At 38.5% G+C, this 27,020-nt stretch overlaps 1 protein-coding gene across 1 annotated transcript in view; it reads left to right on the top strand.

Annotated features, from left to right (window-relative positions):
* The first annotated feature begins 6,139 nt into the window (after nt 1-6,139).
* Nucleotides 6,140-27,020, top strand: part of EIF1AX (eukaryotic translation initiation factor 1A X-linked) — a 52,913-nt gene continuing 32,032 nt past the window's right edge. Inside the window, exons 1-4 of the mRNA XM_053706407.1 lie at nt 6,140-6,349; nt 8,053-8,136; nt 13,102-13,205; nt 23,403-23,453. Of these exons, the coding sequence (XP_053562382.1) occupies nt 6,334-6,349; nt 8,053-8,136; nt 13,102-13,205; nt 23,403-23,453 (255 nt within the window). The 5' untranslated portion in view covers nt 6,140-6,333. The remainder of the gene's footprint in view (nt 6,350-8,052; nt 8,137-13,101; nt 13,206-23,402; nt 23,454-27,020) is intronic.

Genomic DNA, 27,020 nt, shown 5'->3' with positions numbered 1-27,020 from the left:
AATGTTACTAAGCATGTCATTTTTGTCGCTGCCAGAAGTTGATGACATCCCCATCTATGTTAAGACCTTCTGGTCTACGAGTTTTTAGTTGAAAAATCCAGTAGGCTTCTTGATAAAGGAGTTTATTATTAATATCCCCCCCTCTATCTGGAACTTTAACTTGTTCTATAATCTGCCACTGGAAACTGCTTACATTTTTGCCATGTTGGTAAATGAAGTGTCTCGCCAAATCTGAACACTCTATACCGTTGTCTATATTATTTAAGTGTTCTCTTATGAAGCATCCTACGTACTGCTTATTGCAAGTTGTACATTCTATCAAATAGATAACGTTGTGTGCGACAGTACAACTTTTTAGAAGATGAACTTTCTGTGTGATTTTTGATTGAAAACTTATTTGGATATTAACTGAATTCTCAAACTGGTGACCTTGTAAAGTATAAGAAATTGTTAAGTATATAATTTGATATTTTAAAGCAAATACATTCATTATTGCTACAGTCAAATTGCAGGTAATAGATTTAAATGGGCACTTAGTATTTTAAGCTTGTGTTTCATAGTCCTGTGTAGTCTTAACTAGTCATTATTGCTAAATAATTTATTTACTAGACAGGGTTTTATACTCCAGATTTATAAGTCAGTTATTATAGTGAACTCTTTCAGAACTGTATATAAACTGGTTATTGTGATTATATCCCTGGTAGTTATTAATTAAGCATAGTAAGTGGGTAATCCATATTGAGCATTAAACTAGAGTTATTGGTTAATAACAGAAAATTCTGGTATCTCATTGTGATATTTAAATGCAACTCTGAGTTGGGAGATTATTGTGAATAAGGTAATTTTTATGATCTTTGTATAGAATATTGTAACAGCATAAACGTGTATAGTTTGATTAATTTGTAACAAAGATCCCGGTCTCAGCAGAAATAAGCAAGGAGAGATTACTTCAAGGTTTAAAAAGTTCCATTTAATAGATCCAGTTTAAAAACGAAAAAGGCACAGCAAGACAGTTGATACAGCTGACGCGTTTTCTGCCTCAAGGGCAATTCATCAGAGCTGAGAAACAAGCATCACTAACAGCTGTTAAATCCCAAAAGGTGGCGGTCAATACAACCAATCAAAATACATTTCATGCAGTCATACAGGTTTAAAAGAAAAGATAAAAGTTCTTTGATGGTTGGCATTCTAATTAATTATATAGCATTTATCTTTTATATTTATTTACATGATTGTAACGATTCTTTATGGAACGATTTTCTATTATTATATATTTGATTATAACATGAATTAGTTGCATACTTTTCTCAAATTCTATTGTCACATTTTTAATGAGTTTTCAATATAGTTGTTAAGTAATAATGTATATATTTATTTCTATATATCATTGTATGTATGTGGGTGAAGGTTATGAATGGGTTAAACCTGTATGACTGCATGAAATGTATTTTGATTGGTTGTATTGACCGCCACCTTTTGGGATTTAACAGCTGTTAGTGACGCTTGTTTCTCAGCTCTGATGAATTGCCCTTGAGGCAGGAAACGCGTCAGCTGTATCAACTGTCTTGCTGTGCCTTTTTCGTTTTTAAACTGGATCTATTAAATGGAACTTTTTAAACCTTGAAGTAATCTCTCCTTGCTTATTTCTGCTGAGACCGCAATCTTTGTTACAATTGTTTCTCTTCGATTATTCTGGGGGTGTGGAGGATCCCAGCGGTCTCATTGGAGCAGCCGTTGCTGGCTGAGACGTTGCCGGCATCAGAACGAGGCTCTTTGCACTGCAGTAAGTTTGGCATTACACGCTGCACTACAAGAACAAGTGGTTACCTTATACATAAGGAGGATTTTAAAGAGACAAGTATTTAACTTAAATCTACTCAGAAGGGACCTCTACAAGTGTGGTAAGCCTCACAGTTCTAAATATTATCTTTCTTGGGAGAAATGTTGTAAACTTTCTATATACCCTGTGTTAACCGCATTATTGGGGCTCAAAGTGGAGCAGTATTCACAGGGTAATGTACATATGATCTGTCACACACACGCAGTTAAATATATTGTTGGACTAGTTTGATTCATATCTGGTTTTATATAAATATAATTCAATGTGTCTATAAATTTTAACTAATATAAAGAATTTAGGAATTTACATTAATTAATAAATTGTTTTGTATATGCATTTTATTGGGGGTTTGGTTTAAAGAATAATTATTAAATATATTGTATTATAACCCGGCCATATACTGACAAGGCGAAGGTCCAAGGCGGAGGTCCATCGATCCGACGTGAAGGTCCTCTTCATGCGATTGTCCGCCGCACACTAAGGATTGACATGAAAGGTACACCTTTTATACTGGGGGTACCATTGCATTCCTATTCGCTGAAAAAGAATCAGCCAATAGGAATTAGGGCTGCTAAAATCCTATTGGCTGTTCAAATCAGCCAATAGGATTTAAACAGCTCTCATTCTATTGGCTGATTCGAATCAGCTAATAGAATAAGAGCTGCTTAAGCTTGTTTCACTATCATCATGGCTCAAGAGTGGCCTATGAGACTTATTAGTCCCCTTTTTTTATGTTAATATGACAATACATAGGCCCAAGAGTGGCCTTCTGTCCAATGGGGGAACCCTAATAAGTAAAACCGAGGTTTAATTAAGGTTAGTTCACTCACTTTGTAGACACTATCTTGTGTCCTGATAATAAAGTTATTGTTTTTATTTATACACTTGCTGTCTTTGGTGGTGCTCATTGCCATACCACTTTTGGATTCTTTTGGATTTCATCTTATTATTTGCTGTGTTCAGTTATCTGGGAGGCTGTGAAGTCCCAGCCTGCTCTTATTGCACCTGGAGGTGCTTTTTATCCTGTAAGTGCAATAACTTGTCTTCTATCCTGTTGTCCCTGTCTATACGGTATTGGGCTATGGTTGTTTGTTCTCTATTCATACACAGATAATGGGATCACCTTCTCAAGTGTTCCAGACCTGATTTGACAGTCGGTTGGTATCAGTGAGCTGGACTACTGCAAAATTCCAGCCGCCCTACTAGCACCATTGGGTGCATCACACTTGTGAGTATATTGAAAACTTCAATAAAAAATATTTTTTTTAAAAATTACAAAAATTTAACAAAACGTGCTAACGTACAGAACTGGTAAAACAATGAATGCAAGCCTTCCGAACAAGAGGCTGAAATTTGTTGCATTTAGAAAGAGTATAAATTGAGGATAAATTTAAATTATCAAAAAAATGAAGCCTTAAAGGGACAATCAACTTTAAATGTGTTATTGTTTAAAAAGATAGATAATCCCTTTATTACCAATTCTCCAGTTTTGCATTACCAACACACGTTTTACCTCTGTGATTACCTTGTATCTAAGCCTCTGCAGACTGCCCCCTTATTTCAGTTCTTTTGACAGACTTGCATTTTAGCCAATCAGTGCTGATTCATAAATAACTCCACTAGAGTGATCACAATTATATATGCCACACATGAACTAGCATTGACTAACTGTGAAAAACTTTCACAATGCACTGAAATAAGAGGCGTCCTTCAACAGCTTAGAAATCAGTTTATGATTCTACCTAGGTTTAGCGTTTAACTAGAGCTGCAACAACTAATCGGCATAATCGATAATAATCGATTATGAAAATAGTTGTCAACGAATCTCATAATCGATTAGTTGGTTTGTAATTAGTTTGCACACAGCACCAGCTGCTTCACTCCAATGAGCTCTTGCACATGGTATTGTGTTTTATGGTTATGCCCTTAGCCTAAAGGACATCTATAGACATTTACTTTTCACTTCTTCAGGACAATATCAGTTTCTTTTTAAGTTTACAACTAATCATGTTTTATGTGCAACCCAGAAATAAAATAGGAGTCATTATTTGTATTGTTTATATTAAATCAGGTGATTTGGGACTATGCAAGCTTGTTATTTACACCTAACCCTAGATTGATGGTATTTGCTATATGAATTGATGTCACTATTACCTGTTTGCATAATTTTTAGTGGATCGCTTGCTATTGCTGATTTTATGTACTCTATAGATAAATGTGTAAGGGTGTGTCCTGTTTTATTTAAATATTTTTATTTATTTGGAATATGTACCAAATTCAACCTCTGTAATGATATATCTGTTAGTTTAAGAGTGGACCAAATATGTTTTTCCTCTAACCTTATAGCTGGTTGTTTACCATTGCATTGGTCAGAATGAAGGCCAGGCTTACTTTTTTAAGAGGCCCCTTGTATTGGTGAGAGCTAACAAAGATAAAAAGCCCATCTTGGTGAAATTGGCAAAACCCTACTTATGCATCTCAGGCACCTCAATACCATCTCAGCGCTTCTTCTCTGCTGCAAGCAAAATAGCTTGAAAAAAAGAGAGCCAGCCTCAGTCAGGAGCATGTGGACATCTTGACATTTTTGCATTTCAATGCAAAGTTTCTGAAATAGTGAATAACAGAATGTTATAAACAGTAGTAGTCTACCTATAACTAGTTCTACCTCTTTTCAAACAGTTTGTGGTTTTGTTTTGCTTAATTATAAAAAATTGTCCTGCTGCTTACAAAACTGGATCAACAGTTGTGTTAATATAAAGTTGTAAAGTTTTAGTCTGAAGTTTTTATTTGTAACACTCAGTATGTGGATTTTATTTTAAATGTAGGAAAAAATATTTATTTATTTTTTATCCGATTAGTCGATTAATCGAAAAAATAATCGTCCGATTAATCGATTATGAAAAAATCGTTAGTTGCAACCCTACTTTTAACAAAGAATACCAAGAGACTAAAGCAAATTTGATGATAAAAGTAAATTGGAAAGTTTAAAAATGCATGCCCTATTTTAATCATGAATGTTTAATTTTGACTAGACTGTCAGTTTAAAAGAAGAGAGAGGTAAAATGTCAAATACAAAGCAGGAAAGTTGTTTCACTTTAGACATCTATAGACTTAGGGGTAAATTTATCATGGTGAGGAAAGACATGATCCTCTATAGCGAATCATGTCGGCCGCACATTGATAAATGCCGACAGCATACGTTGTCTGCATTTATCATTGCACAGCAGTTATTGTGAACTGCTGGTGCAATACCGCCCCCTCCTGCTGGTGCAAGACCGCTGCTCCTTAACTTCCGCTTCAGGCAGAACTGAAGTGGAGTGGGTCGGAAGCAGCATCCGCTGCTTCATAAATCGACCCCTTAATCACACCTTATTGTGATAACTGTGCTTGAGGTAAACCACCAGTATAATCTTCCATTCTTTACCAACTAGTGGTAATCCCAGCACTCCCTTCCATCTATTATGTCTATCAGTGCCCCCCCCCTCTGTAATCCCACCGCCCACTTTGGAAACCACTGGTTTATAATGTAAAGTAAATTGTATGTTGCTTTGTTGTATCTAGATGTGTTATATTAAAAACTTGTTCATTCTGAACCCAATTTTTTTCTTTCATGATTCAGATGGAGCATGCAATTTTAAGCAACTTTCTAATTTATTCCTATTATCAATGTTTCTTCATTATCTTGGTATCTGTATTTTAAAAGCAAGAATATAAATTTAGGTTAATTTTTGGTTCACAACCTGGGTTATTCTTGATGAGTAGTGGATAAATTCACCTACCAATAAACAAGTGCTGTCCAGGGCCTGAACCAAAAATTGTCTGGCTCCTTATCTTAGATACCTTCTTTTTCAAATAAAGATAGCAAGAGAACGAAGAAATATTGATAATAGGAGTAAATAAGAACGTTGCTTAAAATTGCATACTCTATCTGAATCCTGAAATAAAAAATTGGGTTCAGTATCCTTTAATAAACAAACGAGTCCCTGGCGTCACGACACAAACATATTCCAGAAAAACAGCAATTAGCAACCAGTAAACAGTTGTACTCAGATATAACGCATTAAATAATTAACTTTTTTTTCATTAAGTGCATGAAATATTTACTATGATTCATCCAGTGTTGTTTGTTTGAACTTTTCTGCATGTAACATCAATTTTTCAAGAGCCATATTACTATGAATCATTTCTCCGTCAGAAAAATCCGTGTAAATAAAGCTTGATATAAAAAAAGACTCCTGGACAGACTAACTGAGGAGCCTGGTTTGATTGGCTGAGTCTAAAGTTACGTCAAAGGTTAACGCTGTGGTTACTTCTTTGCGGCTTTTGACGTAATTACGCGCTTCTCGTAACGTTGCACGCGCCGGTTACCTACGCACGCGGGAGCTCGAGTTTATCACCCGGTTTCTCCTTGCTGTAACTGTTACGTTGCATTCGCCGGTCGCCTGAATTCTACAGACATTTCCGCGCTTACAGATCCGTAAGGTTTCCGCACTATGCCGAAAAATAAAGGTTGGTGGTGACGGACTGTTGGAAGGCCTTGGGGGTCATTAAATCCTTAAGAATAGTGATTCTGGTCCGCTGAGGGCAGGCAGTGTGCGTGTTCTTTGCTTGAAATTTGCAACCGTGTTAGCACAGCTGGGGAGCTAGGCCGAACCTTGGGATTCTGCGGATTGCTAGGAAGGAAGGTCCCATACACCGCCCTGATTATTGCTCTCGGATCCCGATTCAACATTGATTCCTATGTACCTAAGCATGATTGTGTGTATATATATATATATATATATATATATATATATATATATATATATATATACACAACACATAATTACGGGTTTACATTTAAACATCAATATGACATTTTAGAATAGTGCAATATAAAAAAAACTTTCCATTATATTAAAACAAGTGAAGTTACACACTCGGCAAAAAAAAAAATCTAATCAACTACACTACAATTTGGATGCATGTATATGGTACTATTCTCCCCCCCCCCATTTTTAATTGTCTCATTCATAACTCTGATGGTTAAGATATTGATCTGCTTATGTTATCAAAATATGTTTAATTTACCAATTTGTCATCACTGGCTTTAGAGATCTTGCACAACAGAATGTCAGTCCTGTCCTTAGCATTAAATTACTTTTGCCTTTAGGATCGTAGAAAAGGGCTTGATATTAAATGTGAGAGCCTTTTTAGAGTGTGATTAACTCCCAAAAGTTGGTGGTCATAAGTAAAAATGTAACTCCTTAGCAAATGGTAACCCACCTGTTATCCTCAAGTGCTAAAATGTCTTTATGAAAATTGTATTTGTAATGTCCTGAATGTTCTTTTTTTTTGCTTGGTAACATCATTGTGCTTGCTCATCAATTCACTGTATATCTCTTCTGCTAAGCTGAGCTTCCCATTAGCTCATGGCAGTGACAGACAGTAGTTTCAAATTGTAAATTTCACCTCTTAAGTAATTTGCATAATCAATAATTTGCTATGCAGCTCAGTCTGTTCTTTTATTATTTTTTTTTATTGCTAACCAAATCACACTCTGAAATTAGGTAGTTTATCAGTCTGCCCAAAAGCAATAGTTTCTTTTTATATTTTTAATATGCAGTTAAAGGGATATAAAACCCCCAAAATTTTATTTTGTGATTCAGACAGAGCATACAATTTGTTTTCAATTTACTTCTGTTATCAAATTAGCTTTGTTTCTGTGTTTTTTGTTGAAGAAATACCTATGTAGGTGTCTGGAGCACTACATGATAGGAAATAGTGCTCTTGCATATGGATAGCATTCTTGTAAAACTGCTGCCATATGGAGCTGCAGACATGGGCTTGCTCCTGAGCTTCTGGCCCTACTTTTCAACAAAATATACCAAGGGAAAAAAGACAATTGCTTAATAGAAGTAAATTATAAAGTTGTTTACAATTTACTATCTCCGGGTCAACCTTGGGCCCCAGATGTTTTGGAACTACATTTCCCATGATGATGAGACACTCTCTAGGCTGCCTGAGCATTTAGGGGCCCAAGGTTGCTGACCCCTGCTCTCTCTGAATCGTGAGATGATTTTTTGGGTTCCATGTCCCTTTAACCCCCATTTTACCCAGTAGATGGTACCATTGCACAATGCAGTTGTAAATGCTTATAAACAGATTTTTCAGTAGTAGCATTTTTTGCTGCCGGTTCCAGTGTTTTACATTTTCTTATGTATATTTTTAAGGTAAGGGAGGTAAGAACAGAAGACGTGGTAAGAATGAAAATGAGTCTGAAAAAAGAGAATTGGTATTTAAAGAAGATGGACAAGGTAAGCATGTGAAATTTTATGAGAAAGGACAGGCTAGCTAAAATAAACTAGGGTGTAGTCTCCCCTCGTGGTCAAACACGGAAAGAAAGAGGCTCCATTAGAGCTATCGTCCCCCTTGACCAAAAGTATGTCTTTGTTACTGCAAATGATTGTAAGTTTTATAGTGATCAGCTGCATTTTAGAGGGACATAAAACTCCTTAAGTAAAAGGTAGATTCCCCTCATTTAAATGAGTTTCCATGTTCCTCAGTCAGGTGCGGGTGCTGAAAAATGCACTTTTGAAAATGGCACCCATGTGCGTCATAAGGGAGTATACAGGCAGTCCCCGGGTTACGTACAAGATAGGGACTTTAGATTTGTTCTTAAGTTGAATTTGTACGTAAGTTGGAACAGGCACTTTTTTTAGGTGAAACTCTAGCCAAACATTTTTTTTGTTTTGGATAGCATAGGATAAAGTTTGTTTTGCTATCTGAGCCCCTGTTCAGAAAATTTCACATCACTTTCTGTCCTTGTGACAATTGGATTTTCAGTATTTTGGATTATCCTGGAAAGGATTGTCGATAAAGCTCTATTTTCTCTGTATGTAAGTATGAGTTGTACTTAAGTTGGATGTCTGTAACCTGAGGACTGCCTGTATTTGATTTACGGATCTGTGTGTGAAGGCATCTTCTTTTGTCATGAAATAATGTCATATGGGAACTGGGATTATAGATTGAGGGACCAAAGATCCCTCATTCTACTACTATAGTAACAAAGATTTGGGGTATTGTTTAAATCATGACTCTACAAACCCCCGGGCTCCTAACATTTTGGTTAGTCTTTATATATCTGTTTGCAAATACTGCTCTCTGGCTCCTAAATTTGTCACCAACTGCATAAGACTACACATGGTCGTCATCCACACAGTGAGCATGGATGACAACCCACGTGTCATCATCTGGGAGTAACTTCCGGAGCTCATCATGCTCTTTCTCCAAACCCCCCCCCCCCCCCGCATTTACCCCCAAATTCCTGGTGGACCAGCATCACTGGTGGAGTCTACGGATCGTCACAACACATGGGCCCTAGGAACCAGGAGGTAGAAGTTGGTTCCATAGGACTTAAAGTGAAAGTCAATCCTAGTGTTTGTGAAACGCTAGGATTGACCATTAAAACAAAGGGGACTTTCATTCATGATGTTTAACATGCTTCATGCAGAAAGCTCCTTTATTTGTTTCAAGCGTTTACCGTTCTGAGCTGCTAAGGCAGCCCACGGCAGAACGCTGTTTTGCTTGAGGTGATGTTTTCACCTCTTAGCTAATAGCTGTGCGTTAAATCTGGCTTGTCTCCCTGTGGCGCCGGATTTCCCGCACGCTATTTGCTAAGAGGTAAAAATGTCACCTCTTAGCAAAATAGCATTCTTCCGTGGGCTGCCTGAGCAGGTCAGAGCGGCAATTGCTTGAAACAAAGGATCTTTTTGTATTAAGTTATACTTCATGAATGAAAGTCCCCTTTATTTGTTTCGATGGTCAATCCAAGAGTTTCACAAACGCTAGGATTGCCTTTCACTTTAAGGGAACTGGATGGTAGGTTAGTATTTAAACCCCCCTATTTCCACTCCGTTAGGACCCACCTTTTGAAAGACAATTGTCTTAGGGGTTAAATGTTAAACATTTATACTAAATAAAATCCCTGCACTGTTTCAAGGAACTTATGTTATCAAAAAGGCCTAGAGGCTTCAAGAAGCCTCTCTTTAAAACAGTCCCTGTACAGTTGTTTGTTTTTTATATCCAAGTGTCCACTGTGCTAATAGTGATCACCTGGCATATATAAATGTGCATTTATTTTAGTAGTGGTTCATGGGAGCCCTTAACTGCACATCAAATTTGCATGCGTGTACCCAAATGGCCTTTTTTACTTGTGGAATAACCCCTTCTTTTCTTGTTTCAACAGAGATTAGTAAAAACAAACTCTTTTTTTATGTTTATGAAAATTGTGGAGGGAAAGAATATACACATGTTCACGTGTCTTATCTATAATTTGGTGGTTTCACATGAAAAAATGACCTACAGAAGGGCTTAAAGGGACAATCCAGCCAAAATTCCAATCCGCATGGATTTATTTCATTTTCGAATAGAAGCATTTTTGTAATATAAATGTAGTAGCAAAAATGTTTCTGATAAAAGCTACAGCTTCAAAAGTGTATTTAAGTATGCACCGTGCACCAGCATTTTAATCACAGCACTTGCTCAGAGAGCGTAGGGTGCTTGTACTATCTGGTAATGACTCAGTTTGTTAATTGCTGACATGATAGAAGCCCCACTGGCGCTAAGAGCAGATAAAATGCTGGTGCACTGAGAATGTCTAGCTATGTTTCACGTGCACGTGCAGAGAAAAATGCTAACACTAAAACTGTAATAACTTTTACTAGAAGCATTTTTGCTAATAGATGTATATTGCAAATCTGTTTCTATTGAAAGATGTTATTTATCTATGTGCATTTAAATTTTGACCGGAATGTCAGCAGCATCAAAAAGCAGCTCAGCACATGGGTGGAAATGGCAAAGCTATTAAAGGTTTAAGGGCCTTGAAAACTAAAATCTATTTCATGATGCAGTTAGAATAAGATTTTTAAACAACTTTCTAATCAACAAAAGGATATCAAGACAATAAAGCAGAAGGAGCAGCCATGCACTATAGTGAGCTAGCTGAACACATCAGGTGAGCCAATGACCAACGGCAAATATGTGCAGCCACCAATCAGCTGCTAGCTCCCAGTTCACTGCTGTTCCTGATAGCAAGAAAATGAAGCACATTTGATAATTAAAGTAGATTGGAATGATTAAAATTGCATTCTTTCTGAATCATGAGTTTATATTTGACTTTACTGAATGCCTTTAAAGGGACATGAAACACATTTCTTTCATTATTCAGATAGAGAATATAATTTAAAAAAAGTCAAATTTACGTTTTTTTATTTATTTTTTAATTGTGTTCTCGTGGTGTTCTTTGAAGAGATACCTAGGTAGGTAGCGTGCACGTGCCTGAAACACTACATGACAGGAAATAATGCTGCCATATAGTGCTCTTGCATAACATTGTTGTAAAACTGCTGCCATATAGTTCTGCAGACACGTGCATACTCCTGAACTTACCGTAATGCTGCTTTCCAACAAAGGATAACCAAGAATGTGATAAAAGTAAATTGGAAAGTAGTTTAAATGTGTGTGCTGTATCTGAAGCATGAAAGAAGAAAAAAATTGGGCTCTATGTCCCTTTTTAGAGGGTGGCATGTAATCTGCATTCAATGAGTTAAAATTTAGACTTTCTTGAGAGCAGTGATTTTTTATTTTTTTTATTTTAATTTTAGAATTCGGCAAGTTGAGTACATACATTGTGGTTCTATGTAACATTGATCCCTGGTTTTTATTTATTAATTCAGATAGTATTTTTCCTCCCTTTTTTTTTTTTTTTTTTTTTTTTTTTTTTTTTTTGTGTGTGTTTCCAATGATTTATTTCACCTGCTGGAGCATATTGTTTACAGAAAGCTTTTTTTTTTTTTTTTTTTTCTTTTTTTTTTTTTTTTTTTTTTCATTTAAAATGGCTGCTTTTCCATTTTGTATCCCCACCTATACTAACACTTTCAATACTTAAAGCAATATTACGTTAAATACATTTTTTAAGCAATGTATTAAGGTTATTCCCCATCTTGCTCTAGTCATGGGTGCAGTCATGTCACAATCTAGCACTCACTGCATTACATTTCTGATGTTTGCACGTGTAACAACTCTCCTTCAGATAATTGTGCAGTATAACGTTGATCCAAAAAATGTCAGAACCCATAATTAGAGAGGTGCATGAAATGTATTTAGTGATTAAGTACCGGCTATAGATAAGATATGTGAACAAAGCTGTTTAGAAGAAATCATACTCCCAGTGGAGGTTAGATATACTCAAATGTTGATTTTCCATTTTCTTACTTTACATATAGTGGGAGATTTGTGTAAATATTAGATAAGCTAATAAGATCTACTCTTCAAATTCAGCCCATTCGATTGGTTTGTGGTTTAACAAACTATTTCATATGCAAAAATATACCTAAATGAGTAATTTCCCAAAGGTTTTTAACTCCACAGCTAGTATAACAAGTCATTGTCAACATGTAAAGGGGATACCAATTTTCCAGTGCACTGTCCATTCATTCCATTTCATATAGAACATGCAGTTTTAAGAGACTTTTCAATTTGTCAAATGTACTTTGTTCTTCTAGTATGATTTGTTGAAAAGCATACCTAGGTAGGCTCATGAGCAGAAATGCACTACTTGGATCTAGCTGGTGACTGCCTCTCACAAGTTATGTTCAGCTACGTCCTAGTAGTGAGTCACTGCTTTGGAACAGACGAAGTGATGGTAAATCCAAGCGTTTAACCAACTCTAGGATTTAACATCACTAAAAATCAAGCGGAGTTTAATTCATCAACTGAGTAAAAAAAGGTGCTAAACTCACCCTTTCCGTGCTGTTGCACAGCGCTAAATTCAGCGGCTCCGGCCGCCCAAGGCACAACTATCTTCTACCAATGAGGTGTCGCTTGCACCTCTAAACCAATAGCGGTGCGTGTCAACTTACAGGTTTCTGTATGCACGCACCGCTATTGGTTTAGCACCCTTTTTATTGCTCGGTTGATGAATGAAACTCCCCTTGATTTTTAGTGATGTTAAATCATAGCATTTGTTAAACGCTTGGATTTACCATCACTTTAACAGTGTTTAACCCCTTTTGTAGAGGCTAAACACACTTGCAATAAATAGCAGAATAATATCATCCTATAACACATTAGATCACTTTCTTTGTGTACTCTTGTCCCTTTTAACCATCAAACACATCCCCTTTTTTTGTATCACATTAGAATTCTTTAACTGTCAGAATAGCTTTAAGTTAATATTGATGTTATTACTCATGGACTGTTTTTGATTAACTTGTTTGCAGAATATGCACAGGTGATCAAGATGCTTGGAAATGGCAGACTAGAGGCTATGTGCTTTGATGGTGTAAAGAGGTTATGTCACATTAGAGGAAAACTACGAAAAAAGGCAAGTAGTTTTTGTAATACAAAGAGAAATGTGTTAAATACAGTAATCACTAAAAAAGCATGTGGATGCAGCACTCTTTTTCAGTAAAGAAATTCTGCAACAAGCTCATATATGCAAAAATAGAAATATATTTATTAATTACAAAGAGGGAAGTAACTTTAAAAAAGACAATATTAATCGCCTCAGGAAACACTAATAGTCCCCCCCCCCCCCCAACAAAAAAAAAATACAGGTGGGTATAGCCTGGGCAGTTAACAAAAAGGATCTATGTTGTCTGGTTTCATGCACCTCCAATGTAATGCAAGAATGCAGCCGTACGTTTAGGGCACTAGCACAATAAAAAACATTACATAACATATGGAGCATATTAATGATAGGATCAATAGGTCGAATGCAATTAGTGAGTTAGTATGTGGATAGTGGCGTTGCTGCGTAAGTGAAAGGATGGTTTCCTTAAAGAGCCATAAAAAATGCAGCAAATATAGAGAGCAAGGTGATCCAGGCAGAGTGTTGAAATTCAAACACCATATAGACTCGTATCACAAATAGCTTTCTTTTACAATATATGCAGAGTCCATGGGTTTCATCCTTGTGGGATTTATCCTCCTAACAGGAAGTGGCAAAAAGCACCACAGCAGAGCTGTTACATAGCTCCTCCCCTAACTCCTCCCCCAATCATTCTCTTTGCCTATGCTAGTAATAGGAAGGGTAAAATGATAGTTTTATTTTCTTCAATCAAGATGTTTTTTATTTTAAATGGTACTGGAGTACTATTTGGCTCAGGGGGGATATGGAAGATTTCCCCCTGAATTTGATGATTTTAGCAGCAGTTACTAAGATCAATTATGGTTCCCACAGATCTGAAGGTAATATGGGAAAATTCTTCAGTGTGGAGAACAGTCTCATGCAGCATTTGAGGTATGTTTCAGCCTTTTTACTTCTGAGGAGATTTAATATATCAGAACTGGCTGATTGGGTTCCTCATAGTGGGAACAGGGTAAGCAGTAGTCCTATAAGCAAAAGGCTGTTACTGTACTCCTGGGTGTGTGTTTTTCTATTACTTATGCAACTCAAAGGCAGCATATAATTAAGACACTGGGATATATTACTATTTTTTTATTATTTATCTAAACAAAAGTATGGCTTTTATTGTGTTTTGGGGACCACATGGCAGTTTAAAACCGTTTTACATGAGGTAGTTTAAATTTCAGTGCGACATCCATTGTGGGCGGGGCCTATTTTCACGCTTCTGATGCGCAGTTTACACTGAAGGAGACAGCAGACATTTGCTCCGGTTGGGTCCTATCTGTGTTCTATACTATCCGGATTGGTGTCGATTCATTTGGCAGTGTTCTGGGGCAGGTAGGCGCCACAGCAGAGCTGTGGCGAGGTGCAGGGGTCCTTATTTAGCAAAGTGTAATTTTTTTGCTTAAATGTTCCTCTAAAGTGTAAATTTCTGCCATTGATGCAATAATTTTTGGCAACTCTGCATTTATATTCATAGTTTTTTTTGAACGTTTATAGACTTCTTAGTGTGTTTGGGAAAAAATTGTGCGCTTTTATTTCTTAAAGGCGCAGTACCCGTTTTTTAAAAAAATTAATTTTTTTCAATAAAGTATTCACCAACTGTTGTGGTTATTACTAATTTGTTTAACATGTCTGACATTGAGGAAACTCATTGCTCTATGTGTTTAGAAGCCCCTGGAACCCCCTCGTACATTGTGTACCTCTTGTACTGATAGAGCCTTACACTGTAAGGCACATATTTTAGGAAATGAAAGTATGTCTAAGGATGATTCTCAGTCTGAAGAGAATCAGGATATGCCATGTCATTTTCCTCAAGTGTCCCAACCTTTAACACCCACTCAAGTGACACCTAGTACATCTAGTGCGTCTAATTCTTTTACTTTGCAAGATATGGCTGCAGTTATGTCAACTACTCTCAGAGGTATTGTCTAAACTGCCAGGTTTGCAGGGTAAACGCAGTAGGCCAGGTATTGACGTAAATACTGAACCCTCTGATGCTTTAGTAGCCATTTCCGATGTACCCTCACAATGCTCTGAATTGGGGGTTTGGGAATTATTGTCTGAGGGAGAAATTTCAGATTCAGGAAATATGTTACCTCAGACAGATACAGACTTAGCGTCCTTTAAATTTAAACGTGAACACCTTCGCCTGTTACTCAGGGAGGTCCTAACGACTCTGGATGATTGTGAACCTAATACAATTCCTCCAGAAAAATTGTGTAAGATGGATAAATATCTAGAAGTTCCTACTTACACAGATGTTTTTCCGGTTCCCAAAAGAATTTCAGAAATTGTTAGAAAGGAATGGGATAGACCAGATATACCGTTCTCTCCTCCTCCTAATTTTAAGAAAATGTTTCCCATATCAGACTCCATTAAGGACTCTTGGCAAAAGGTCCCTAAGGTGGAGGGAGCAATATCTACTCTAGCTAAGCGTACAAATATACCTATTGAAGCCAGTTGTGCTTTCAAAGACCCTATGGATAAAAAAATTAGAGGGTCTTCTAAAGAAATTATTTATTCACCATGGTTTCTTGTTACAACCTGCTGCCTGCATTGTTCCAGTAACTACGGCGGCGGCTTTCTGGTTTGACGCCCTTGAGGAGTCTCTGAAAGTAGAGACGCCCCTAGATGACATTTTGGACAGAATTAAAGCTCTCAAACTAGCTAATTCTTTTATCACAGATGCTGTTTTTCAGATTACTAAATTGGCAGCAAAAAAAGCAGGCTTTGCCATATTGGCGAGCAGAGCGCTATGGTTAAAATCGTGGTCTGCTGATGTATCATCAAAGTCTAAACTGTTAGCTATTCCTTTCAAGGGTAAAACTGTTTGGCCCTGAATTGAAGGAAATCATTGCGGACATTACTGGAGGTAAAGGCCACGCCCTACCTCAAGACAAACCTCTTAGGATGAAGGGTAAACAAAATAATTTTTGTTCCTTTCGAAGTTTCAGAGGAGTACCCTCTGCTTCCACCAATGAGCAGGAAGGAAATTTTGCTCAATCCAAGTCTGTCTGGAGACCTAATCAGACTTGGAATAAGGGTAAACAAGCCAAAAAGCCCGCTGCTACAAAGACAGCATGAAGGGGTAATTTGTCCAGTTCCAAAACTGGGACGGGTTTTACTCTAACCTTTTCGTGGTTCCCAAAAAGAGGGAACTTTCAGACCTCTTTTGGATTTAAAGTGTCTAAATTTCTCAAGGTCCCATCATTCAAGATGGAGATTATACGAACAATCTTACCAATGATCCAGGAGGGTCAATACATGACCACCGTGGACCTAAAGGATGCATACCTTCACATTCCTATCCACAAGGATCATCATTTTCTAAGGTTTGCCTTTCTGGACAAGCATTATAAGTTCGTGGCCCTTCCCTTCGGGTTGGCCACAGCTCCCAGAATCTTCACAAAGGTGCTAGGGTCCCTTCTAGTGGTTCTCAGGCTGTGGGGCATAGCAGTGGCGCCCTATCTGGGCGATATTTTGGTTCAGGCGTCAACTTATCATCTGACCAGATCTCACACTGACATCGTGTTGTCATTTCTAAGAACTCACGGTTGGAAAGTGAATATAGAAAAGAGTTCACTTGTTCCACAAACGAGAGTTCCATTGTTGGGAACTCTGATAGACTCGGTAGACATGAAAATATTTCTGACGGAGGTCAGAAAATCAAAGATTCTAAATACTTGCCGAGCTCTTCAGTCCATTCCTCGGCCATCAGTGGCGCAGTGTATGGAGTTCATTGGATTAATGGTAGCAGCAATGGACATCATCCCGTTTGCTTGCTTTCATGCTCACAGTGGAATGGGGATTATGCGAATTTATCTCCTCCGATAAATCTGGATCAAGAGACCAGAGACTCTCTTCTTTGGTGGTTGTCACTGGATCATCTGTCCCAGGGAATGTGCTTCCACAGACCATCATCGGTAATAGTGACAACGGACGCCAGCCTCTTGGGCTGGGGTGCAGTATGGAACTCCCTGAAGGCTCAGGGAACTTGGACTCCGACGGAGTCTCAGTTGCCGAGCAATATTCAATGCGCTTCAGGCGTGGCCTCAGTTGGCACTGACCAAGTTCATAAGATTCCAGTCGGACAGTGTCACGACTGTAGCATATATCAATCATCAGGGGGGAACAAGAAGTTCTCTTGTGATGATAGAGGTATCAAAGATAATCCGATGGGCAGAGATTCACTCTTGCAATCTATATCCCAGGAGTAGAGAACTGGGAGGCGGATTTTCTAAGTCGTCAGACTTTTCATCCGGGGGAGTGGGAACTCCATCTGGAGGTATTTGCATCGTTGATTCATCAATGGGGCACACCGGAATTGGATCTGATGGCATCTCGACAATGCCTAACTTCCACGCTACGGGTCCAGGTCAAGGGATTCCCAGGCTGTACTGATAGATGCGCTAGCAGTACCTTGGTCGTTCAACCTGGCTTATGTGTTTCCACCATTTCCTCTCCTGCCTCGTGTGATTGCAAGAATCAAACAGGAGAGAGCTTCAGTAATTCTAATAGCGCCTGCGTGGCCACGCAGGACTTGGTATGCGGATCTAGTGGACATGTCGTCTCTGCCACCGTGGAAACTGCCATTGAGACAGGACCTTCTCATTCAAGGTCCGTTCCAACATCTAAATTATCTGCAGCTGACTGCCTGAAGATTGAACGCTTGATCTTATCTAAGCGGGGATTCTCTGAGTCGGTCATTGATACTCTGATACAGGCTTGCAAGCGTGTCACTAGAAAGATTTACCATGATATGGCGTAAATATCTTTATTGGTGTGAATCCAAGGGTTACTCATGGAGTCAGATTAGGATTCCTAGGATCTTGTCCTTTCTCCAAGAAGGATTGGAGAAGGGATTATCTGCTAGTTCTTTAAAAGGACAAATTTCTGCTTTGTCAATTTTATTACACAAGCGTCTGGCGGATGTCCCAGACGTTCAGTCTTTTTGTCAGGCTTTAATCAGATTCAAGCCTGTGTTTAAACCTGTTGCTCCACCATGGAGTCTGAATTTCCGTTTGAACCCATGCATTCCATAGATATTAAACTGTTATCTTGGAAGGTTTTATTTTTAGTTGCTATTTCTTCTGCTCGAAGAGTTTCTGTGCTTTCTGCTTTACAATGTGATTCGCCTTATCTTATATTCCATTCTGATAAGGTGGTTTTGCGTACTAAACCTGGATTCCTTCCTAAGGTTGTTTCAAATAAGAATATTAATCAGGAAATTGTTGTTCCTTCCTTGTGTGCTAATCCTTCTAAGAAGGAACGTCTCTTACATAACTTGGATGTGGTCCGCACTTTGAAGTTTTGCTTACAAGCGACCAAGGATTTCAGACAAACATCCTCTCTTTTTGTTGTTTGTTCTGGAAAGCGTAGGGGTCAAAAAGCTACGGCTACCTCCTTTTTTTTCTGAAAAGCATCATCCGCCTGGCATATGAGACTGCTGGACAGCAGCCTCCTGAAAAAATTACGGCTCATTCTACTAGAGCTGTGGCTTTCAAAAACGATGCTTCTGTTGAACAGATTTGTAAGGCTGCGACTTGGTCTTCCCTTCATACTTTTTACAAATTTGATACTTTTGCTTCTTCTGAGGCTATTTTTGGGAGAAAGGTTCTTCAAGCAGTGGTGCTTTCCGTTTAGGTTCCTGTCTTGTCCCTCCCTTTCATCCGTGTCCTAAAGTTTTTGTATTGGTATCCCACAAGTAAGGATGAAACCCGTGGACTCGGCATATCTTGTAAAAGAAAAGGAAATTTATGCTTACCTGATAAATTGATTTCTTTTACAATATGCCAAGTCCACGGCCCGCCCTGTCATTTTAAGACGGGATTTATTTTATTTTTTCAAAACTTCAGTCACCTTTTAGCTTTTCCTTTCTCTTCCTATACCTTCGGTCGAATGACTGGGGGGGAGGAGCTATGTAACAGCTCTGCTGTGGTGCTCTTTGCCACTTCCTGTTAGCAGGAGGATAAATCCCACAAGTAAGATTGAAACCCGTGGACTCGGCATATCGTAAAAGAAATCAATTTATCAGGTAAGCATAAATTTCCTTTTTCATTGATGAGCAGCATTATATCCACACAATGCACAAGCGAAGCAGGTGACAGTCACACTTGCCGAAAATCACAATTTTAATCTACAATAGTAGCTGCACTCGGCTCGCAAACTCACTAGTGGAGATAAGAAGATCCTTCTCACATACTCTAGTTAACTGCCAGGAACTTTACAGCAGTATTGTTGCCACCATGTAAGCGGATCAAACCGTTGGCGTTTTGCTTCACGTGGGTCAACAAGCGTCACTGAAGCCACATAATTCATTCAGCTAAAGCCTTGTAAAACAGACATGCTCAAAGTATAAAAAATAAATTACTTAAATTTTTTTTTTTTTTTTTTTTAACATTAAAAGACCAACATTAACACTCCACATATCTCACTCTTTTGGTAAGCGATCTTCAGTTAAGGACACAAAACCCAAAATGTTTCATGAATGATAGAACGTGGTTTTAAACAGCTTTCCAGTTTACTTGTTATCAAAGTTGCTTCACTATTGGTATCTTTTGAAGGTGCAGCAGTGCATTACTTGGAGCCAGCTCAACACGTCTGTTAAACCAAGGACGAGGCATTTGTGCGTTCACCAATTGGCAGCTTTCTCTTAGTAATGCATTGCTGCACCTGAGCCTACCTAACTATGGGCTCGTTTCCATTGAGGCGTAATTTGGTTTGCGTGCGCTCGCAAACCGATAAATATGCTGTCGGAAGCAATTTTGTTTATCAACTGTTTCCAATGGTGTTATACCTCTGGCTGCCGAAAAAAATCTTTGCGTCCCATAGAAAGTAATAGAAGTCGTTAATCGATAAATTATACCAGGTTTCCAATGAGAGCGCAATCCATTAATATACTGTCAGAGGCTGTCGATACATTGAGAAATATTACACCCAGCTCAACTAGGTGTAAAAGAGGAAAATTGTGCTTTTTGCGACTTCTATTGAAATTATAAAACTTGCAAATAATGCAAGTGTTTTAATGTAGAAATAAATTGTTATAAGTAGTAATTATTGTCTCATGTATAGGAATAGTTGAACTTATATTCTAATAGAAATATCAGTATATATAAATATTATATATGCAAGAACATATCTACAGAATTCAAACTAGACCTATGCCTAGGGCAGCAATACATATTTCTTCTATTTATGAAGTGGTAAATATAATTACATTAAAAAATAGTATTTGATTATTGTTAAAAATATGTATAATAAATAAATGTATCTTTATTTTTCTTGAGGTGATCACAGGTAAGGAGCAGCACGGACGTTAAATGTAAATTCAATAGCGTAAGGTTCGGGTTATCTTAGCAACAAATTAATTGATTTTCATGAAATCCATCGTCAGATGGAATTAACACAACGTTAACTTACAGCTACACGAAAAGAGCAACTGCACGCAATGCGCAAAATATTTCAATGGAAACCTGGTACTTCGGTAGCGTACTGCTCCATTTTTAACGACTCAATTGGAAGCAAGCTCCATGTTTTTAAACTAAGCCAAGAGAATGAAGCAAATCGCATAATAGAAGTATATTAGAAAGTTGTTTAAAACCATGTGCTCGATCTGATTCATGAAAGTTTTGGTTTCATGTCCCTTTAAGTCTTCTCCCCTTTTAATATGTTCCCAGTAATGTATTTTAACTTCACTGAAGTACTGTAATAAAATTAGAACTGAGCAGGATAACACATTTCTAAAGCTCTTTGAGTGTGACAGGTTTAGAGATGTACGCATTGTTCTCTTCAGGACCTTTTTTTTAATGGCTGCACCACCGGCTGATTTTACTTAACACCTAGCTAAAATTAATCTAAAATTAGAAAATACTAAATTTTTTCAATGTTTATTGCACAAATCGTCATTAAATAAATATTAAATTATACATTTAGTTTGTGTGTTGGATAGCAGAATTTTATACTTTATAATGCCTCCTGCTACTTTTCTATTTCCACGTGGCTGGCAAAATGTTCTTTGGAGAACACTGTACATCTTCTGATGTTGCATGCACTACAATTTACACGTTTATATCCTTATTTAGATTTTCCATACTAAAATTAGGCTTTGTGTTTGAGTTTTAAAAGTACACCAAAGATTGGGATCCCCTTGTTTGTTGTGTGTAAAATATTTAATTTATTTTCCACATTCAATACTCGGCCCACCCCCACCTTCTAATGCAACTTTTCTCTCAGCTCAAGATATTGCCAGCCTCTTCAATAACAAAATTGACTCCATCAGAAATGAAATTGCCTCTAAACTTTACTACCAATCTCCCACCCCCTCAAAAGCTCACAATCATTTAAAACCCAAATACCCTTAAATTTAGCTCTTTTTGCCCCTGTTACCAAGGAAGAAGTTTCTGCTCTTATACTGCTCTCCCACCTCACTACTTGTCCCCTCGACTCTATCCCCTCACAGCTACTCCCCTCCCTCTCTTCTACCCTCACCCTCATACTCGCACACATTTTCAACCTCTCCCTCAGCACTGTTATATTTCCCTCATCTCTAAAACATGCACTGGTCACACCTTTCCTCAAAATAACCTTTCCTCGATCCATCCAACTACCGTCCTATTTCCCTACTCTTGCCTCAAAGCTCCTTGAAAAGCTAGTATATGCACATCCCATTTGCTTACACTTTACTCTCTTGACCCACTGCAATCTGGATTTCGTCCCCATCACTCCACAGACAGCAATTGTCAAGGTTACCAATGACCTACTTACAGCAAAATCCAAAGGCCCACATCTCTCTGCTTATCCTCCTTGATCTGTCTGCAGTCTTTGACACTGTTGACCACCCTCTTTTTTTTTTTTTTTTTTTTTTGCCCCAAACCCTCCAATCCTTCAGCATCTCCAACACAGGCATCTGCTACACAGCTCTCTTGCGGTTCTCTATCTAACCGTACCTTTAGTGTAGCCTTCTCCGGAGCATTCTCTGCCCGTTACCTTTTTCTGTTGGGATACCTCAAAGCTCTGTCCTCAGTCCCCTTCGCTTTTCAATCTATACGTCATAAGGTTCCTTACTAAAGTCCCATGGGTCTCAATATCATTTGTATGCCGATGACACCCAAATCTACCTCTCTGCACCAGGCCTACCTCCTTCCTTAACCCTTGTCACTAACTGTCTCATCTTGGATGTCATCTAACTACCTTAAGCTAAATCTCTCCAAAACTGAATGCCTTATTTTTTCCCCTTCCAAAATTTCCACACCCCAATTTTCTATAACTGTTAATTCCATCATTACCGCTACCCCGCATGCCCCATGTCTTGGGGTCACACTTGACTCAGACCTTTCCTTCACTCCTCACATTCAGTCCTTGGCTAAAGCCTGCCGCTTCCACCTTTTAAAAACCTCTCTAAAATTAGGCATTTCCTTACACAAGACACAACTAAGATTTTAATCCACTCTCTTTGTTCCCGTCTTGACTAATGCAACTCCGTCCTCTCTGGTCTACCTAGCTGCCGCCTAGCTCCTTTTCAATCCATAATGAAAGCCTCTGCCAGTCTCATCTTCCTTACACGTTGCTCTTTATCTGCTGCACCTCTCTGCCAATCCCTTCACTGGCTTCCTCTTGCCTCCAGGATTAAACACAAAATCCTCACGCTGGCCTATAAAGCCCTCAACTGCACTGCTCCCCACTACATTTCAGACCTTGTCTCCAGATACTCTCCCTACTGTCCCCTTCGCTCTGCTCACAATCTCCTACTCCTCCTCTCTTGTTACTTCCTCACAATCCTGTTTACAGGACTTCTCCAGACTGGCCCCCATCCTGTGGAACTCCCTGCCTTGCTCGACAAGGCTCTCCCCTAGTTTTAACAGCTTCAAGCGCTCCCTAAAGACTCTACTTTTCAGGGATGCATACAACCAACACTAACCTTTCCTAACTCCACCGCTATGAGCCCAGCTGTTTTATAGTCGGCTCTTATAAAGGCGATCTACAAAGTGCAACTCTCGACAGGGCCCTCTACCCATTTGATCCCTATAAATGTTATCCTGTATACCAGCTGTTTATAGAGCTGTGACATCTGTTGGTGCTACAAATACCTGTTAATAGTAATAATAATTATACATATTTCTTGTGACTCATCATGTAATTTTACAGCACAGCATTTTTATTTTTTTCCTCCAGGTTTGGATCAACACATCGGACATTATTTTGGTCGGTTTAAGAGATTATCAAGTAAGTATTTCATTACTGTTTTCACACTTCGTAAAGGTGAAAAGGTATATGATTTTAGGAATTAAATCTGACAATGGAACAATGTTTAACCCCTTGGTGACGAGGACGTGTCGGGCACGTCCTACAAAAAGTGGCAGTTAAATACCAAGGACGTGCCTGGCTCTTCCTCTGGGGTTTTAAGCACTGGAAGCGATCGTGATCGCTTTCAGGGTATTGCAGCAATGCCTTGATGTTGAGGCATTGTGCAATACCTTTTTTTTTTTTTTTTTTTTTGGCAACCGATGCAGAAAGGGAGGTATCGGAGGAAGGCGGGCGGGCGGCCCATCGCAGGGAGGCAGGAGGGTGTGTGAGGGGGGCTGGTGGGGACCGCTATGCTACAGAAAAGCACTTTAGTGCATACAAAGGAGGGCGGTAATTACAGTTACATGTAATGGAAAGTGACCTGGTAGAGAAATGAGGGGGGGGCAGCTAAACTGCAGGAAACTTAAAAAAAAAAAAAATATATATATATATATGTATATTTTCACATTTTTGTAAATATTTTATTCTATCTTTTCATTTGACAACACTGAAGAAATGACACTTTGCTACAATGTAAAGTAGTGAGTGTACAGCCTGTATAACAGTGTAAATTTGCTGTCCCCTCAAAATAACTCAACACAGCCAAAATTTTCCAAATTGGGCCCAAAGTGTCAATATTTTGTGTGGCCACCATTATTTTCCAGCACTGCCTTAACCCTCTTGGGCATGGAGTTCACCAGAGCTTCACAGGTTGCCACTGGAGTCTTCTTCCACTCCATGACGACATCCTGGAGCTGGTGGATGTTAGAGACCTTACTCTCCCCCGCCTTCCGTTTGAGGATGCCCCACAGATGCTCAATAGGGTTTAGGTCTGGAGACATGCTTGGCCAGTCCATCACCTTTGCCCTCAGCTACTTTAGCAAGGCAGTGGTCGTCTTGGAGGTATGTTTGGGGTCGTTATGTTGGAATACTGCCCTGCGGCCCAGTCTCCGAAGGGAGGGGATCATGCTCTGCTTCAGTATGTCACAGTACATGTTGGCATTCATGGTTCTCTCAATGAACTGTAGCTCCCCAGTGCCGGCAGCACTCATGCAGCCCAGACCATGACACTCCCACCACCATGCTTGACTGTAGGCAAGATACACTTGTCTTTGTACTACTCGCCTGGTTGCTGGTACACACGCTTGACACCATCTGAACCAAATAATTTTTATCTTGGTCTAATCGGACCACAGGACATGGTTCCAGTAATCCATGTCCTTAGTCTGCTTGTCTTCAGCAAACTGTTTGTAGGCTTTCTTGTGCATCATCTTTAGAAGAGGCTTCCTTCTGGGACAACAGCCCAGCAGACCAATTTGATGCGGTGTGTGCCTTATGGTCTGAGCACTGACAGGCTGACCCCTTCAACCTTTTGCAGCAATGCTGGCGGCACTCATACGTCTTTTTTTTTTTTTTCTTCCAAAGACAACCTGGCTATGACGTTGAGCATGTGCACTCAACTTCTTTGGTCGACCATGGCGAGGCCTGTTCTGAGTGGAACCTGTTTTGTGAAACCGCTATATGGTCTTGCCCAATGTGCTGCAGCTCAGTTTCAGGGTCTTGGCAATCGTCTTATCGCTTAGGCCATCTTTATGTAGAGCAAAAATTCTTTTTTTCAGATCCTTAGAGTTCTTTGCCATGAGATCATGTTGAACTTCCAGTGACCAGTGTGAGAGCGATAACACCAAATTTAATACACCTGCTCTCCATTCACACCTGTGACCTTGTAACACTAACGAGCCACATGACACCGGGGAGGGAAAATGGCTAATTGGGCCCAATTTGGACATTTCCACTTAGGGGTGTACTCACTTTTTTTGCCAACGGTTTAGACCTTAATGACTGAGTTATTTTGAGGGGACAGCAAATTTACTCTGTTATACAGGCTATACACTCTCTACTTTACATTGTAGCAAAGTCTCATTTCTTCAGTGTTGTCACATGAAAAGATATAATAAAATTATTTACAAAAATGTGAGGGGTGTACTCACTTTTGTGAGATACTGTGTGTGTGTATACACACACTTGCACAAGCTGTTTGTAAATAATTTCAGTGAGAAACCTAAAGTTAGAGAAAATTAACTTTTTTTTTTTTTTTTTTTATCGCATTTGGCGGTGAAATGGTGGCATGAAATATACCAAAATGGGCCTAGATCAATTCTTTGGGTTGTCTACTAATATCACACACACACACACACACACACACGTGTGAAGGGTTATTCAGGGATTCCTGACAGATATCAGTGTTACAATGTAACTATCGCTATTTTTGGGGGGGAAAATGCTTTGGAAATAGCAAAGTGCTACTTGTATATATTGTCATATAACTTGCAAAGAACATGTAAACATTGGGTATTTCTAAACTCAGGACAAAATTTAGAAACTTTAGCATGGGTGTTTTTGGTGGTTGTAGATGTGTAACAGATTTTGGGGGTCAAAGTTAGAAAGTGTTTTTTTTTTTTTTTTTTTTTATAGTAAATTATAAGATATGATGAAAATAATGGTATCTTTAGAAAGTCCATTTAATGGCGAGAAAAACATTATATAATGCGTGGGTACTGTAAATGAGAGGAAAATTACAGCTAAACACAAACCGCAGAAATGTAAAAATAGCCCTGGTCCTTAACGATAAGAAAATTGAAAAGTGCTGTAGTCACTAAGGGGTAAAAGGGACACAAGTCAAAATTAAACTTTCACGATTCATATAGATAACGCTATTTTAAACCACTTTCCAATTTTTCTTCCATTAACAAAATGTGCAGATTATTATTATATTTACACTTTTTTGAGTCACCAGCTCCTACTGAGCATGTGCAAGAATAAAATGAATATACATATATGCATTTTTTATTGGCTGATGGCTGTCACATGATACAGGGGGAGTGGAAATAGACATAACTTTAACATTTTTCTTTTTATCACACATTTTGTTGATTATGCAAGTCTACTGTGTTTACTGGACTTTTAAAAGAACGTCCCAGAACACCATTGCAACATATTTTTGCAATATAAAGCTTGTTAAATGCTTCTTTAATCTTAGTCATGATTGAGATTAGCAAGTCTTGCACAACAAGAAACATTGACCTAAGAGCCTATTTAACCACTAATGTGTGTTTTTATATGCCACAACAAGCAGCACTAAGTGCTTACTTAAAGGGACAGTCTAGGCCAAAATAAACTTTCATGATTCAGATAGAGCATGTAATTTTAAACAATTTTCCAATTTACTTTTATCGCCAATTTTGCTTTCTCTTGGTATTCTTAGTTGAAAGCTTAACCTAGGAGGTTCATATGCTAATTTCTTAGACCTTGAAGCCCACCTCTTTTAGATTGCATTTTAACAGTTTTTCACCACTAGAGGATGTTCACATATTTCATATAGATAACACTGTGCACGTGAAGTAATCTGGGAGCAGGCACTGATTGGCTAGACTGCAAGTCTGTCAAAAGAACTGAAAAAAGGGGCAGTTTGCAGAGGCTTAGATACAAGATAATCAGAGGTTAAAA

This window comes from Bombina bombina, chromosome 3 (assembly GCF_027579735.1).
Source record: "Bombina bombina isolate aBomBom1 chromosome 3, aBomBom1.pri, whole genome shotgun sequence".
NCBI classification, from domain to species: Eukaryota; Metazoa; Chordata; class Amphibia; order Anura; family Bombinatoridae; genus Bombina; species Bombina bombina.
This window is presented reverse-complemented; position numbering and strand designations above follow the sequence as displayed.